Raw genomic sequence first — 15,111 nt, 5'->3', positions numbered from 1 at the left:
GCATACTTTCACATTCCAATACACCCTTCTCACAGGAAGTACCTCAGGTTCGTGGTGGACGGTCAGCATTACCAATTCACGGTTCTCCCCTTCGGGGTCACCACCGCACCACGGGTGTTTACCAAATGCCTAGCGGTAGTAGCAGCACACCTCAGACGTCAACAGATTCACGTCTTCCCCTACTTAGACGACTGGCTGATAAAAGCCGCGTCCTACCACCAATGTGTGCAACATACAAACAGCACCATCCAACTGCTCCACCAGCTAGGCTTCACGGTGAACTACCAAAAGTCCCACCTCATACCATCTCACACAAAGCAATATCTCGGGGCCACTATAGACACCTCCAAAGGTATTGCCTATCCAAACTCAGCCAGAATCGCAAGCATACAAGCCTTGCGCAAAACATTCCTTCCTCAACACTCTCTTCCAGCAAGAGTGTTTATGAAGCTCATAGGAATGATGGCGTCTTGCATTTTCATAGTGCCCCATGCAAGACTTCACATGCGTCCACTTCAAGAGTGCCTAGCACAACAGTGGAACCAGGCCCAGGGCCGGCTGACGGATCTGGTGTTGGTGGACGGCCGCACCCATCACTCTCTGCAGTGGTGGAACACCACAAACCTTTCCAAAGGGCGGCCGTTCCTGGACCCAGTTCCTCAGGTGATTCTAACAGCGGACGCATCGCTCTCCGGCTGGGGAGCTCACCTCTTACACCTCACCATGCAAGGTCTATGGACGCCACAGCAAAAATCGCTCAACATCAACCATCTGGAGCTCTTGGCGATCTTTCTAGCCCTAAAATCTTTTCAAAAACAGATTTCGGGCAAAGCAGTCCTCCTTCGCACAGACAACATGACTGCAATGTATTATATCCAAAAACAGGGGGGGACACACTCTCCCCAGCTCTCCCGCTTAGCCCAGAGCATATGGAGATGGGCAATTCCCCAAAACATCTTTCTCCTGGCACAGCACGTTCCAGGCGTACAAAACACCGTGGCAGATCTGCTCAGCAGACAAACGCAACAACTACACGAATGGGAACTGCATCCACAAGTTCTTCACCCATTCTTCCAACAGTGGGGGCATCCTCAGATAGACCTCTTCGCCACCCACGAAAACAAAAAATGCCCAAGCTTCGCCGCCAGATACCCACACCCATTGTCCAAGGGCAATGCGATATGGATGAACTGGTCAGGCAGATTTGCATACGCCTTTCCACCTCTCCCGCTAATTCCATTAGTGGTAAGGAAGCTACAGCAGCACTCCCTCACACTCATTCTGGTAGCCCCAACATGGGCCAGGCAGCCGTGGTACACCACACTACTACAGCTATCCGTGGTACCACATCAAAAACTGCACCTGTCCCCATGCCTCCTAACCCAGAACCATGGAGAAATCAGGCACCCGGACCCAGCTCAGCTCAACCTTGCGATCTGGCTCCTGAAATCTTAGAATTTGGATACCTTAACCTTCCCCCTGATTGCATGAACATCATCATGGAAGCCAGACATCCTACCACTAGAGCATGCTATGCCGCAAAGTGGAAAAGATTTGTAATTTACTGCCGTAACAATACAATCAACCCTTTAGATGCATCCATACAGCACATCATATGCTATCTGCTCCATCTTCACAGGTGTAACCTGGCATATTCATCCATACGCCTACACCTAGCAGCGATCGCTGCTTATCTACAAAACAGACAGCATTTATCTCTTTTCAGAGTGCCCGCTATTAAAGCCTTTATGGAAGGCCTTAAACGAGTAATTCCTCCCAGGGCACCACCTTCCCCTGTATGGAATCTAAATGTAGTTCTTACACGGCTAATGGGTCCACCCTTCGAACCAATGCATAAATGTGAGCTACAGTTCCTCACCTGGAAAACAGCTTTCCTCGTAGCTATCACTTCCCTTAGAAGGGTTGGTGAAATACAAGCGTTCACTATACAGGAACCCTTCCTACAAATACATCACAGCAAGGTCATACTTCGTACAAATCCGAAGTTTCTGCCCAAGGTCATTTCCCCCTTCCATCTCAATCAATCGGTGGAATTACCTGTCTTTTTCTCGCAACCTCAATCTGTTGCAGAGAGGGCCTTACACACACTCGATGTTAAAAGGGCTTTGCTGTACTACATACAAAGAACGCAACCCTTCAGGAAGACTAAACAATTGTTCGTTTCCTTCTCTCCAACACATAAAGGCAACCCCATCTCTAAATCAGGGATAGCTAGGTGGATTGTAAAGTGTATACAAATTTGCTATCAAAAGGCAAAAAGAACATTATCTGTTCCACCTAAAGCCCACTCTACTAGAAAGTTAGGGGCTTCTATGGCTTTTCTAGGGAACATACCCTTATATGACATCTGCAAAGCAGCCACATGGTCAACACCGCACACCTTCACAAAACATTACTGTGTAGATGTGCATTCCAAGCAGCAAGCTAGAGTGGGCCAGGCTGTACTAAAGACACTTTTTCAAACCACTGCAACGGATACCGGTGGTCGCCGCTAAGGTTGGGTACTGCTATATAATCTATGCTAAGTGTACAATCTGCAGCTCATATGCCTCGAACGGAATATGCTACTTACCAGTATGCATCTGTTCTTGGCATGTAGAGCTGCAGAGTTGTACACGCCCACCCGCCTCCCCGGCTACCTGTATCCGTTCCAGTCCATCTTCTTTAGATACAACACACATGGGTTTCTCACTGTTATTACTACGCTCCATCATTTCCCTGTTGGCGAAAAACAATCGGAGGATGGAGCCGAAGCCCATGCGCAGTACGGACCGAAGGAGGAGTCACCGAAATCGTGACTTCCAAAGACTGTCCAAAGAACAAAAACAAACTGCAAACATCCGGGCCCAACACCAGATGGCGATCTATGCTAAGTGTACAACTCTGCAGCTCTACATGCCAAGAACAGATGCATACTGGTAAGTAGCATATTCCATCTGTAAGAAACATTAGTTAGATTCCTCACCGACCCACCCATCCTCCCCGTTCTGCGAACTGACATCTAGGGTTAAGGTTATCCTTTTCAGGCCCCTAGACTTTTTTGGCACCAGTGTCGTTCTCTTGCATGGCTCTGCGTTCCTGGCGCGGAAAATTATGTACAAGAACTGACGTCAGCGCGCGAGGGCGACGTCTAAGTACTCCGACGTCATTCCGGCGCACGACGCCGACGCGGAGCCGCAGACGACGCCTAGCGACGCGCAAGGGGTATTGCTACAAAAATCTTTCGGGATCCAGCCTGACGCCTGGGGATATTCTAAGGTGAGGAATCTAACTAACTAATGTTTCTTACAGATACATCGTTACCGAAGGTAAGTAACTTGTTCTTCAGATCCGTGGGTTTTAGACACCATTCAACATGGTTACTGTCCAGAGCTCACCTCCACACCACCCAACATGCCACCCCGCAGACATGTCCTCTCCCCAGAACACTGTTTGCTTCAAGAAGAGGTCCAAGTGGTCCTCCTCAAGGGGCCATGGAGCCTTTACCACAACACCTACAGGGCTCACAGGTGTATTTCCCTCTACTTTCTTGTTCCCTAAAAGGACGGGGGCCTTGGACCTCAAACCCCTAAACGAGTACATCAGAACACTCCCATATGGTCACCCTTCAGGGTGTGATACCACTGTTGCACTGGCCTACTTTCAAATTCCAATTCTCTCAGCACTACCTCCAGTTTGTGTTAAGTGGTCAGTATTACCAGTTCAAAGTGTTGTCCTTCGAGGTCACCACCGAATGCCTAGTTTTAACAAAATGCCTTGCATTAGTAGCAGCGCACCTGCAAAGACCAGGCATCCGTGTATTCCCCTACCAGGAATACCACAATAGACCTACTGCACAAAGTGTGCTTCATCATCAATGCTGTAAAGTCCCATCTCCAGCCCCTTGAAATTCATCCCTATCTGTAAGTCCCCTAGCTGCAGATTCCTTATCTTAGCCAGACTGGATCCAGAAACATTTTCCAGCACAACCTCTGTGCATCGGTTGAGGGCGGTCGTGCGACTCTGTAGTGGCATCGTCCACCAGAAGTGATGTCGACGGAGTCCATTTAAGCCCTTCCGCCGACGCTCTAATGTCAGGTTCTGCTTCCCCGTGCTGCAAAGCTGATCCGGAGAAGCGGTTCCGCTGGCCATTTTTTGGGCTGCGACTTTTTTTCGTCTAAAACAGTGTGCCATTTTTCTATGCCTTCTGGTTTTAAACCTTGTGGGTCTTGTGCTCGACAGATGTAAACCACAGACCGTCATTCTCTCTGTATGTGGTGCTTGGGCAAGCACGAAGACTCAGGAGTGCAACTCCTGTTAACCAATTAAGCCGAAGGTGCTGCGGGGTCAACAGAAGAAGCTCCTGCCAGCGCGTTGTCGAAATCCTCTGAATCTTGCTAATCGCTGCCACTTTCCATATCAATGGTCCATTCACAGAGCCGTTTACGTAGACCACGCTCGCAATCGATGTCCCGCGGTAAGTCGTCACAAACGGTTGAAGTTGCGGCATGCCCCGGCATCTTACTTTCAACGGCTCCTCACACCCTCAACCTGAGGACCCAGTGCAAGAGAGTCTCCCACGCCGCCCTGCCTTTCCTGGAGCTGGGGCGACTTTAACCCAAATGAGAGATTATTATTGTGCTCTCCACGCCATCTTTGGATCTTCACCTTCCTTCTTCGGGCCCTAAGGAGGTGACAGGTGCTTTGACTGTGCCCACACCGGCGGGTTAGCCCTCGGCTGCTGCTAGGTCCTTATACACATTGACGCCGGTACACAGCCCTTCGGAGTTCACACCTGCGGCGCAGATCGATTCCGGCTCCGTGCCAGTGCATGCCCTTTGAGGCTCACTCCTGTAACATCAGCCTCCCCTCATTCTGTCCACTGCGTCATCCGCGCTGTCAGAGGCCTGTCCAATGGATTCTCCCAACGTCGGTAAGTAGTCGATCAGCATCTGGTGCAGAGCCAATGCAACATGGTTGTGTGGAACACAATGTTGAAGAAAATGAGGAAGGGGTTGGCGTTTTACAGCCAATGCCTGCGGATCCTCCTATTGTGGATAGTTGAATTACTGATTTAGGTGAAGCAAGCGTGTCAGTCTTCCCCTGCTTCTGGCCTTCCTTGTCCTCCTGGCCTGGCCACGGAGGACAGCTCTTCTTTGGCAGACATGTTGGAAAGGGTGGCTATAGTTTTAGATTTCTCTTCCTTTGGTGGAAAAGTCTACTGACCTCCTCATTGGAGTTCTGGTGCTCCTTTGGATAGTTCTATTGCCCACAAGCACTGCCCTGCCCCCACTGACCTGGATTCTCTCCTCTCCCACCCGACACACCTCAGTTTCGTGGTGCAGGACGCTACAGATTCTCATGATTTGAATTGTCAGTCTCATAATCCGCTTGATAGAGGTTTCCGGAGACCTGTCTCTTGTGGAAAGCATATTTTCTCTTCCACCAGTACTGGTTTACGTTCCATTAAATCATCTTGCGTCCTCTGGCGTTTTTCTCTTGCATTATGGGATTCATTGGCACAGCTCTTGCTATCGCTCCCGGATGCTAATAGGAACGAGGTGGTCTAGTTGATTTCGGATAGGCAACAGGCTGCTAAATTAATCATTCGGTGTGGGATGGACACCACCGACTTGGTTGGCTGTGTCATGGCGTCTTCTGTGGAGTTGTGCTGGTGGGCTTGGCTTTTTACCACTGGGTTTTTGGAGGCAGTCCAATCCACTTTAATTGACATGCCTTTTGATGACCTCCATTGATTTGGCACCGATGCAGACACTGCTTCGTGCTGTTTTCGAGACAGTCGAGGTAGTGCAGATCCTTAGCTCTGTTTCCCTTCTCTCAACCTTTATTTTAAAGGATTTTCCACTGGAGCAGTGGAACGTCTGGTATGGTCTCTACTTGACAATCTGCTTTCTGGGCCTGACCAGTGATTTCCATTTTTCTCTTGTCGCCATTTTCTTTCGGCGATATTTCTTGCCTTTCTTCAGCAGGTTACGAAGTGTTATTTCCTCTATTTTGCTTTCGTCCTGCTGATCGCCTTTCTTCGTGGTCTATTCCACATTCTTTATCTGTGTGGTGGGGCATGAGTCTCAGATTCCCTCTTTCTTTTTACAACCAGCCTCGTGGCTGTGTTATGACTGTCAGGTCCCAAGTACAGTTGTTGCATATATGCAACATATTTATCCTTGCTGCCTCTATTTTGCATGGCATCAGAGTGTTTACATTCCTTTTCTCTGTTATGCTCCTTCTGTAGGTTAATGGCTTCATCTGCATATGGATTTTTACTACTTGTCGCTAACCAATGGTTCGGTCGTTGGGCTTCCTTTCCTGTAAGTTTGGTTGTTCTTTCACAAACGGTTCTGTTCAGTTGTGCTATACCGTGTCATATAGCCTTGTCTTCAAGAATCTGTTATTGCCACGGTGTCACTTTTAGAGTTCCTTTCTTCATTAGTTGATTTTTTTTCCCCCCACTTTGTGGTGATGTTTGCTTCTTTATACTGGAGTTGCGTCTAGACTATGTCTCTACCAGATAAGGCGTAACCAAAGGAAAGTAACTTGTCCATCTGGAAGCCATCCTCGAGGCATATCCCAGTCCGACAAGACTCCGGTCTTTCCAAACATTGCTGCCTCTTTTTCAGCCAAATCAACAGTAAGCACAGTCGTGTATAGTACCCCATGCAAGATTGTACTTGCATCCGCTGCAGGAATGCCCAACACAACAGTGGTCTCAAAAGGAGTGCCATTGGGAAGATCTAGTGTTGATCAGCCCCCACACCCATCGCGCTTCGCAGTGCTAGAACACCAACCACTTGCTGCGGGGTGGCATTTTCTCGACCCAGTTCCTCAGATCACTGTCACAACAGATGCATCCCTCAGTGGGTGGGGCGACTTACAAGATCTGACTTCCAGGACCAGTGTGGTCCCACTTAAAAAGATCTCCACATCAACTATCTCCAGCTGCTAGCTGTCCATCGCCCTCTAGGCTTTCCTTCCCTATATAGTGAGCAATGTAGCCCTATTACGGACAGACATTACAGCCATGTATTAGATTTAGAAGAAGGGGGCACCCGCTTCCCTCAGGTTTCTCAGTTAGCCCAGTCCATTTGGCATTGGGCTCTCTACCACAGGATCCACTTGTTGGTGGAATACCTCTTGGGAGTAGACAAAGACTTTGCCGACCTTTTTCGCAGGATGAGGTAACAAGTCCACGAGTGGGAGCTTAACCTGGCAGTCCTTTGTTGCTTCCACCAATGGGGGTTTCTGGACGTGAACCTCGTCGCCACAGCAGAAAACGCAACATGCCCAAACTTCACCTCCAGATTTCCACACCTACAGTCCAAGGGCAGTGTACTATGGATAATCTAGGCAGGGATATTTGACTACGGTTTTACACCTCTTCTCCCCCCCCCCCCCCCCCCCCACCCCCCTCATTCCATTTGTTGTCACAGGAGCTGTGGCAGACCTCCCTCACCCGAGTGGCACTCAGTTGGGCCAGACAACCATGGTTTAGCCCTCTCCTCAAGCTTTCGGTGGTTCCGCAGGGCAGACCTTCTCCCACAGATCCATGGACAAATCGGACACCCGACCACAAGAGTCTCAACCTTGTGATTTGGCTCCTGAGTCTTGGAATTTGGCTATCTCAATCTATCTCCAGAATGCATGAATATTCTTAAGGAAACGTGAAGGCTCCCTACTCGTGCCTGCTATGCTGTCAAATGGAAGAGAATGGTCTATTACTGTCTCTCAAACCACATTTGACCCCTTGGCAGCCACAGTTCTGAATATTATTACCTTCTACACCTCCAAACATGTAGGCTAGCCTTCACCTCCATTTGGCTACACCTGGAAGTTTGACTGCATATCTCCAAAATAGGCAACGTGTTGCTCTTCAGAATTCCAGTCATCAAAGCTTTAATGGAAGGGCTCAAAAGATTAATGCCTACCCGAGTGCCCCAGTGTTCAATCTCAATATTTTCCTCACAAGACTTATGAGTCCCCCGTTCAAGCCCCTTCAGTCATGTCCCTTACAGTTTCTTTCTTGGAAAGTAGCAATCATATCACGTGTTGGTGAGCTCCAGGCTTTAACATTGAAAGAATCGTTCTTTCAAGTTCCTAGAGATAGGGTGGCCCTTTGCACCAACCCTACATTTCTTCCTAAGGTGGTCTCTTCTTTCCACCTTAACTAGTCTAGAACTTCCAGCCTTCTTTCCACAACCTTACCCAGTTGCAGAAAGGACTCTTCATACCTCATTCGTCTAACAAGCCCTAATGTACTATATAGATAGAACAAAACCCTTTTGAAAAACTCTGCAACTGTTTGTTTTTTCTGAACCACATAAAGAAAAAGCCTTATCAAAATGAGGCATAGCCAGGTGGATAATCCGATGCATCCAAGCCTGTTATGCAAAAGCTAAACTTTTCGCCTGTTCCCCCAGGGCCCATTCCACCAGAAAGCAGGGGTCTCTATGGCCTTCCTTGGGAACATCACCAATTGCTGACATTTGTAAAGCAGCTACTTGATCTATACCACACACTCTCTCAAAGGACTACTGTGTCGACCTATTAGGCTAACAACAAGCAAATGTTGGTCTGGCTGTACTACATACTCTGTCAGTCTTAAACATACACAGGCTAGCCATCTCTTAGGGGGAGGACTGGTTTACAGTCTATGCACAGATTGTGTATTTATAGTCAAACATGCCTCGAACAGAACATTTTACATACCCTGTAAACATCTGTTAGTGGCATGTAGTGCTGTAGATTCACATGTGAGCATCATCCTCCTTGGATGCCTCTAGCTTTTGAAGTTGCCATTACTTTCTGCTTTCCTTGCATAGTCCTCTTTCTATCTTTCTTTTGTTGCTCTGCTCCAGTCACCCTCACCAGTCATGCGGAAAAACAATCTAACAATGGAGCAGATGACCATGCGCATTGCAAGATAGAGGTAGGGTCATGCTACCTTGTGACTCGAGAAGAATTTTTAGTAGAAAAAAGACTTGCACACATCTCAGCCCAACACTGGGTGGTAATGGTATGCACAGCATGTGAATCTACAGCACTACATGCTGAGAGCAGATCTTTACAGGGTAAGCTACATTTTCTTTACTGGTAAGCCTGTCACTATTTGTCAAAATAAAACGCTAAAGGACTGCGCGTGCTATTTGAAGTTCAACTTGCATTGGGAATACAAAATTTAGAAATATGTAGCACAAGTCAGAATTGTTACAGGCAGCCGAATGTTTTGTTGCTTTCTTCTCTAAAGTATTTAGGTTTTATTTCTTTATAGTATCATTAGTTCCATGAAATGTTAACTGTAAGTGGGCATCTGCATTTGTTTAATCTGCTTTCCAGCATATTCTATTGTAAGGGATCATGATTACTTGCTCTTTGTACCTTTCTCGATGAAAATGATGTTTTGTTTTGTTTTTTATCAATAGGTACAGCTCTATGAAGATTTTGCAAAGTCCCGTGCTAAGTGTGATCTTGACGAAACTGTGTCATCAGCCACAGAGGCTGAGGAGAATGAAAAGCCAAAACTTAAAGCTACTGGCCATGTATTCCAGGTACAGACCTTTGCTATAATTTTTGTAACTGGCTTTGCACATTTAAACCATTTTATTTCTTTTTTTTTTTGTAATTATAAACTATGTATCCGTTTAGTTACTCCATTCTTTTAGGCTTGGTCAAACTGTTATTGTTATGATCTCCGTTTTTTCCTAATATACTTACAAATTGTTCTAGCTAGTAGTTCAAGAAGACCATACAGTGCCTGCAGCAATTACAAGCACATTCGATACCTCCTAAGAATCCATAATAAAGCCGCAAGTTTAGATTAGACAAAACGGTAGTAGTGGTATAGACCATCACACCTCCTGTTGACTCCAGTTTAGTGGGCAAGTATTACATCAAGAACGTATGTTTGGTGCTATAATAGGTATCAAAACAACCTACTACCAAGGGAGTCAGAGGCACAGTATCAAACACTGTGCAGAAAATCAAGCATAAGTAGATACCAAAGCACTCTTGAAAAAGTCCAATAGAACATGTATCAACTCCATAAAAGTAAGGATTCCAGTAGGTTGAGTCCAATTCAGTTCATTGTATTGACAGGAGTTATTCAGCGCAAAAGTAAGCATTTTTACAATACACAGCAGACCCATGTTTCGTCACTCAGGTGACTTCTTCAAGGCTGTAAAGCATACGACACAAGATCAGACACACAAATGTCGGTATAACAGGAACAAAGAAAACTGAATTAAGTACTGTCAGTAAGAAAAAGAACCAGTTCAAGGAAAGAAGCATTCCCGAAAAAGTGTATTAAAAAGGAAGAGACACCCAAGTTGATCATAAAAGTGAAAGAAAAGATACACATGTCATGTGATCATAACTGAGTATACAAGTCTCCTACCCTCACAGAAGATTACAAGGTCTCCTAGTACATTTGTCTTTTTATGCATGGCATTGTTTTTGTTTACTGCCATTCTTACTATATGGCCTTACAAGGCGAGAACCCAGACAGCGGACATTATTCGTACTTCTCCTCGCTACAGTGACTTAATAACTCTTTCACTTATACTAGATTGTTCCGTTACCCACTCTCCGAGATACATGTGTGTTTTCTGGTGTGTCCTTTTTAACAGTGTACTATAACAACGCTTACTTTTGCTCTGGGGATGGCATAATTGAGGGTGTAGTCACCCCAGGTAAGGTGCCGATTGGCCCTACCTACTACTCCCCTAAAATGCCCCTAAATGTTGTATTTGGATGGCTCCCCCAGACGTAGAAACTAGTTCCTGCCAACCTAAGAAGGTCGAAGAAGACACTGTGCAGTGAACCCTGAAGCCGACTAGTGACTTGGCCCCAGCCCAACCGGCCTCTCTCTAGCTTCCAAGACCCTCCAAAAGAAGACGACGCCTGTCCTGCAGCCAGCGACTTTCAGAACCCGAGGAAGACTGCCTGCACTTTGATAAAGAGCATAACTCCCGAGGACAGCGACTCTGTCTCCAAGAAACCTACACAAAGGACTCCAGTGCCCGGTATAGGCACCTAGTGGTATACCATATACAGAGCCAGCTTACCACAATAATATTGGAGATAATGGAGGAAAAGACTACTGCAATAGTGTAGTATAAAAAACTTCAAAAGATTGCTGCTAAGGCTTTTTCAAAATAAGCAAATAGACCAACATGCCACATTTGAACATTTCCTGAATAGTGAGGAATCCATTGTTGTGATTGATGCAGTTGAGCTATTTTATCTGTGGTTTATAAGTCAGAATATAATTTTGAAGAAAGTTTGTGAAATGTCCAGAGATACATTGAGAATGTCATTACCCTATGAATAATGTTTATAGACGTAACTACAATGAGTTTATTTTGTAGGCATACGTGCAGAGTAACTGGAAATTTTTAAGAAACGCAACCTTCATTCTGATGGCAACTAAACAATTGTATTAAACTCTGCATACAATTAAATAAACGTATAGGAGTAAACACTGACTTGTAAGTTTGAGTAGAAGTTTTCTTACTGAAACTAGTGAGCTTATTGCTGCCTTTAAACAACAGGTTTTAATTGGTTATGGTTAGAACACATTTGAGGCAGTTAATCCCGGAAAGCTTTAGTTGAATATTTGATAAGTAGAAGTGTGAACAAAAAAGTGCTTTCAACTTGGATAGCCTACCTCTGTCTTCTATGTCTCATGCGCCTGCTCCATTCTTTGTGGTCAATAGCGGGGTTCGTTTTGAATGCTCTGCCTACCCATTGATCTATTTGTGCTACTTGTTAAAGAAGGACTGGATTCATCATAACCAAACATGCTCTAGTTTGGGTTTAGTTGTTCCCTTGCCATGCCTGTGGGCATTGGTGTTGTCGGGCACAGGCTGTAGATGAGTACTGCCAGTGCCACTGGGCATGTGCAGACTTATGTAATGTACAGTTCCTTCAAGAGGGCTAGTTTGTTTAGGCAGAATGCCAATAGTTACCTCAAGTGTTGCAAGCAAAGCAGAGCCACTTCCTGTTCCATGGGACTCGCCAAATCACCCTTGACACATTCCCATCAGTAGAGCAGGATATTTAGGGGCTACAATAGACCTACATATGCCAGGCCCACCTGCTGCAACAATAGCAGTCCCCCTTTTTTCAATTTGGATCAGTTTGAGAGACTAGCTCTTGTACATCAGCAACAACCTCAGTAAAGCTAGTTGCCCCTTCTCCAAACTGCACAACACCTCGCAGGCATGTTATCGTTCTAGGTGGAGGAAGATCACATCAGACCAGTAGGTTCAACAGATCAAGATTGACATACTCCCTCCCCCATTTTTGCCAACATCAGCATCACACCTTTCCCCTAACTAACCCAAGCCTCAAAAAGCAAATACCTTGATGAGTGAGGCCCTTTTTCTACTAGAATAAATAGGAAAGAGGTGAATGCTTCTTTTGCAACTGGACAAAGGCTACTATTTGAGGTACTTGCTGGTGCCTAAAAAAGGTATATGCCTTCAGCTTATTCAAGGCCTTTGAACTCTGATAATTTCTGTGCATGGAAAGTTAGGACTTGGAGATTCAGTACTGGTTAGTCTAATTAGACCTCAAAGATGTATACTTGCATCTACTCATAACACCCAGTGACAGCAAACAATTGCGCCATTTACGAGCATTTGCATCTTATACTCTTATGAATTTATACACCTTTAATTTCTCAATGAAGAATTACGACACAAAGTGGTGGAAGTACTTGTGGCTCATCTTCAACAGACAGTTTGTCCTTAACTGTGACAACCCCATTGAGGCCAAATTGTCAGCCTCTGCACAGCTTTATCTTTAGATGACTGGCAACCTGCTTCCAGAACTTGGATTCTCAGTCAACCTTCAGCAATCCTCCTTGACCCTCGGCAGAGGTCTCGAGTCATGAGTGGTCTAGACACAAGAAAGAGTGCAGAGAAATCTTTGCCTAGCAACCTTTTTCCAGAGGGAGTAGAAGTAAGGAGTCTTGTGCCATTGACCTCCCGGCATCATGCTCCCTATTAATGCATCGGGCAAGGTTGAGGTATAAATCCCATCAGTGGTGCCTCCGTTTCCACTGAAACCAGCTCACCTAACATGCACATTTTTGACAATTTTTCCAGGTGGTCATTGTGTTAGTCTGTTGATGAGGTACTACTTGAATCATATTGGCTCCAAGCCATGAATGGGACGACCCCTTCCTCTTGAGGTTTGCTTGCACACTTGGTTTGCCTGGGGAACAGTCTGTACAATAAGCATCAGTCATTTCCATATCTGTTTCTTGGAGCTATTGGCGATGTATTTGGATGTGGAAACTTTCCTCATTTCATTGTAAGGTCAGAACATACAGATACCCAAACACATTGGCTGGCTAGACACTGAACAAGGGAGAGATGTAGTATCCTGATTCACTCTTACTTTTCCACCCTAGAGGAAGGACTATTCACAGTGAAATGCAACTGAAGCTTAACACAGGTTATTTAGGATGTTTTGCAGCATCCGAGACTGCATGGGTGGATCTTTTATCTTCTTCTCAGGCCAAGGAATCCAATCTCTTCTATTCATTGGACTTTCCTTGGGGAGATTTCACAGGGTATGATTTCAGTCTCATTTGGGACATTTACCTTATGTTTTTCTTCCTGTCGCCATTTTTCTGAGGGTCCTTCAGAAGGCATGTGGCAGAGCTCATTCTTTTAGTCCACCATTGTGCTAGATAGTCCTGGTGTCCAAATGCCCTCAATGAGTGTGTTAACCATTTCAAAGAGGGGCTCTAAATCCTTCTGTGTTGATTAAAAGCGAGAGATGAGATGTTTTGTATGTAATGTTTTGCCTGTTCTATACTTTTTGCCTAGTCACTGGAAGTCTCAATGTTTGGCTGTCTTAACATGTTCAAGTTTGGTCTGTATGTTTAAGTGCTGTATAAATGTGACACTTGTGCCAAAGGAATCTGGGCCCCAGGCCTTTGCCTGATAGAGACTCTTATGCATAGATGAAGATACATCATACTTTTTCTTTGTATTTCTAAAGCAAAAATGTTTTGAAAAAGAGCTGCTGTACCACTTCCAGCAATCCTCTGGGGGAATCTGCGGTTGCAGAAGCCAGTCAGTCAGTCAAATTCCTTTATTCGATAAATCAATATCATAAAAGACATTTATACAATCATAAACAACCACAATTAATTTCATAGTTAAAAAATCTTGATATATAAAAAGTTCATATTATACTTGTCATGAACTATTTAACCCAATCTAACACAAACATAAATAAATATAATCTAAAAACCACTACCATAAAATTATGCATCAAGGACATCTTAAAATGCCAGAAATATTCTAATTAAAACCACTTAAATCCGGCGGAGAGATTTATTTTTTTCCTAACACGAATAGCAGCAACCAGAAAACTAGCAACATGAAACATTATTCGTGGAGAATTTAGTTGCTGTAGGTACACAAGTGCTGGCCTAACCTGTATAAATCCCGCCTCCCTCAGAATTGGGAACAAAAACGTCCTTCTACAATCATTATAAAAAATTACAAAACATAAAAAAGTGAAGGGTATCCTGTGTTGAAAAATTATCACATTTACAGGGGTCAGCACAATCCATAGTACACCATGTTCGGAAAAAACCCAGAGAAAAATGTATCCGGTTAAACCTAAATCTAATTAAAAGATACCGGTGGTATGGGGTATTCACAATGGTCAAGTATGGCTCAGGGCCTGGACAGCTAACCAAGGCGTAATTAGCTCTTACTTTTGGTTTTTTCAGTTCTGTCTCCTCTCGCTCTAAAGATAACAAGGCCAGTAGGGCATTTCTTATCGGTGCATGGTCCTTTCTTGTTATAGTTTCAGGTGAGGAGAAAAGGTCCTCGCGCCCTATTTTTTGAAAACCAGATTTTATATAAGCCAGCCATGGGATTTTGTTAGCATTATGCAGTTTTTCAATATTGTATGGTTTAGGGTAATTTCTTCATTCAACCAAATCTTTAGCCAATATATCAAAGGTGCAATTTTTATTTGATCAGTAACAAATCCAACCCCCACTTCTGTATGGATAGAAAAAGTGGGGGTGGACTGGGGAACAGAGAGAACATCTCTCAAAAACTTGTT

The 15,111-nt window shown here is 45.0% G+C and overlaps 1 protein-coding gene across 2 annotated transcripts in view; it reads left to right on the top strand.

Annotated features, from left to right (window-relative positions):
* BTAF1 (B-TFIID TATA-box binding protein associated factor 1) overlaps positions 1–15,111 on the top strand; it is an 852,875-nt gene that overhangs the window by 767,375 nt on the left and 70,389 nt on the right. For both annotated transcript variants that reach the window (XM_085606166.1, XM_085606165.1), the window contains exon 33: positions 9,438–9,563. In XM_085606166.1, the coding sequence (XP_085462292.1) occupies positions 9,438–9,563 (126 nt within the window). The remainder of the gene's footprint in view (positions 1–9,437; positions 9,564–15,111) is intronic.

This window comes from Triturus cristatus, chromosome 1_2 (assembly GCF_964204655.1).
Source record: "Triturus cristatus chromosome 1_2, aTriCri1.1, whole genome shotgun sequence".
Lineage (NCBI taxonomy): Eukaryota > Metazoa > Chordata > Amphibia > Caudata > Salamandridae > Triturus > Triturus cristatus.
Note: the sequence above shows the minus strand (reverse complement) of the source record. Positions and strands in the feature narration are given on the sequence as shown.